A 1,150-nucleotide genomic window follows, 5' to 3' on the forward strand; every position below is an offset into this window, starting at 1 on the left:
GAGAGACAGATGGAGAGTTGAGAGAGATGTACACGTAGAGAGTGAGACAGATGGAGAGTTGAGAGAGATGTACACGTAGAGAGTGAGACACAGGGACAGAGAGAGACAGATGGAGAGTTGAGAGAGATGTACATGTAGAGAGTGAGACAGAGAGAGAGAGAGAGAGAGACAGATGGAGAGTTGAGAGAGACGTACACGTAGAGAGTGTGTGTGAGAGAGACAGATGGAGAGTTGAAAGAGATGTACACGTAGAGAGTGAGACAGAGAGGGAGAGAGAGACAGAGAGTGACAAGTACCACCTTACCCTCGGCCAGGACAGACAGCGAGGTGAAGGTCTCACCCTCCTGGCCCACCACTTGCCCCTTGCAGAGGTATTCTCCAAAGTCCTGCTCCTGGACAGGGTCAAAGTGCAGCAGGCTTTCGGGGCCATTGGAGACCAAGCTGAGCCTGTCTCGGTAGGCAGGATGGATGAAGGGCCCTTCGTCCTGGCTCTGATCAAACTGGGCCACCGTCAGCTCACCGTAGCGACTCGCCTCCCAGCGCACGGCATAGCGTGGCTCAGCTGAGTCGCCTAGCAACATGATGTGGCAGTACAGGGTGGCAGCGTCACCGACTTTGGCAAGGGTGAAGCCGGACCCGTTCAGGAACAGGATCTCCGGGTGAAACGAGGAGTTACTGCCTTCGGCTGAGATGAGGATGTCAAAAACCTGCACGAAATCTGCCGGGGGGGAAAGGGGAGAGCGGTTAGCACGGCTGGAAAAGCAGCTGCATTCACCTAGCGCCACCCAGCACTCCGAGTACCTCAGGGCCAGTGGTAGCAGCTTCACCTGTCAACTGAGCCTCCAACGGCGCCCGCTCCCTCAGCGCTGACCCTCCGGTGCCCGCTCCCTCACCCTCCGACAGCGCCCCGCTCCCTCAGCGCTGACCCTCTGGTGCCCGTTCCCTCACCCTCCGACAGCACCCGCTCCCTCACCCTCCGACAGCACCCTGCTCCCTCAGCGCCGACCCTCCGACGGCGCCCGCTCCCTCACCCTCCGACAAAGCCCCTTTCCCTCAGCGCCGACCCTCCGACGGCGCCCGCTCCCTCACCCGACAGCACCCGCCCCCCCACCCTCCAACAGCACCCTGCTCCCTCTGCGCCGACCCTCCC

At 60.6% G+C, this 1,150-nt stretch overlaps 2 protein-coding genes across 2 annotated transcripts in view; one reads left to right on the forward strand and one right to left on the reverse strand.

Annotated features, from left to right (window-relative positions):
* Nucleotides 1-1,113, reverse strand: part of LOC125487714 — a 9,154-nt gene extending 8,041 nt beyond the window's left edge. Inside the window, exon 1 of the mRNA XM_048619860.1 lies at nucleotides 305-1,113. Coding sequence (XP_048475817.1) covers nucleotides 305-581 — 277 coding nt within the window. The 5' untranslated portion in view covers nucleotides 582-1,113. The remainder of the gene's footprint in view (nucleotides 1-304) is intronic.
* Nucleotides 580-1,150, forward strand: part of LOC109926383 (ubiquitin-like modifier-activating enzyme 1) — an 11,680-nt gene continuing 11,109 nt past the window's right edge. Inside the window, exon 1 of the mRNA XM_048619936.1 lies at nucleotides 580-624. Within this exon, the coding sequence (XP_048475893.1) occupies nucleotides 580-624 (45 nt within the window). The remainder of the gene's footprint in view (nucleotides 625-1,150) is intronic.

This window comes from Rhincodon typus, chromosome 44 (genome assembly GCF_021869965.1).
Source record: "Rhincodon typus isolate 14 chromosome 44, sRhiTyp1.1, whole genome shotgun sequence".
Lineage (NCBI taxonomy): Eukaryota > Metazoa > Chordata > Chondrichthyes > Orectolobiformes > Rhincodontidae > Rhincodon > Rhincodon typus.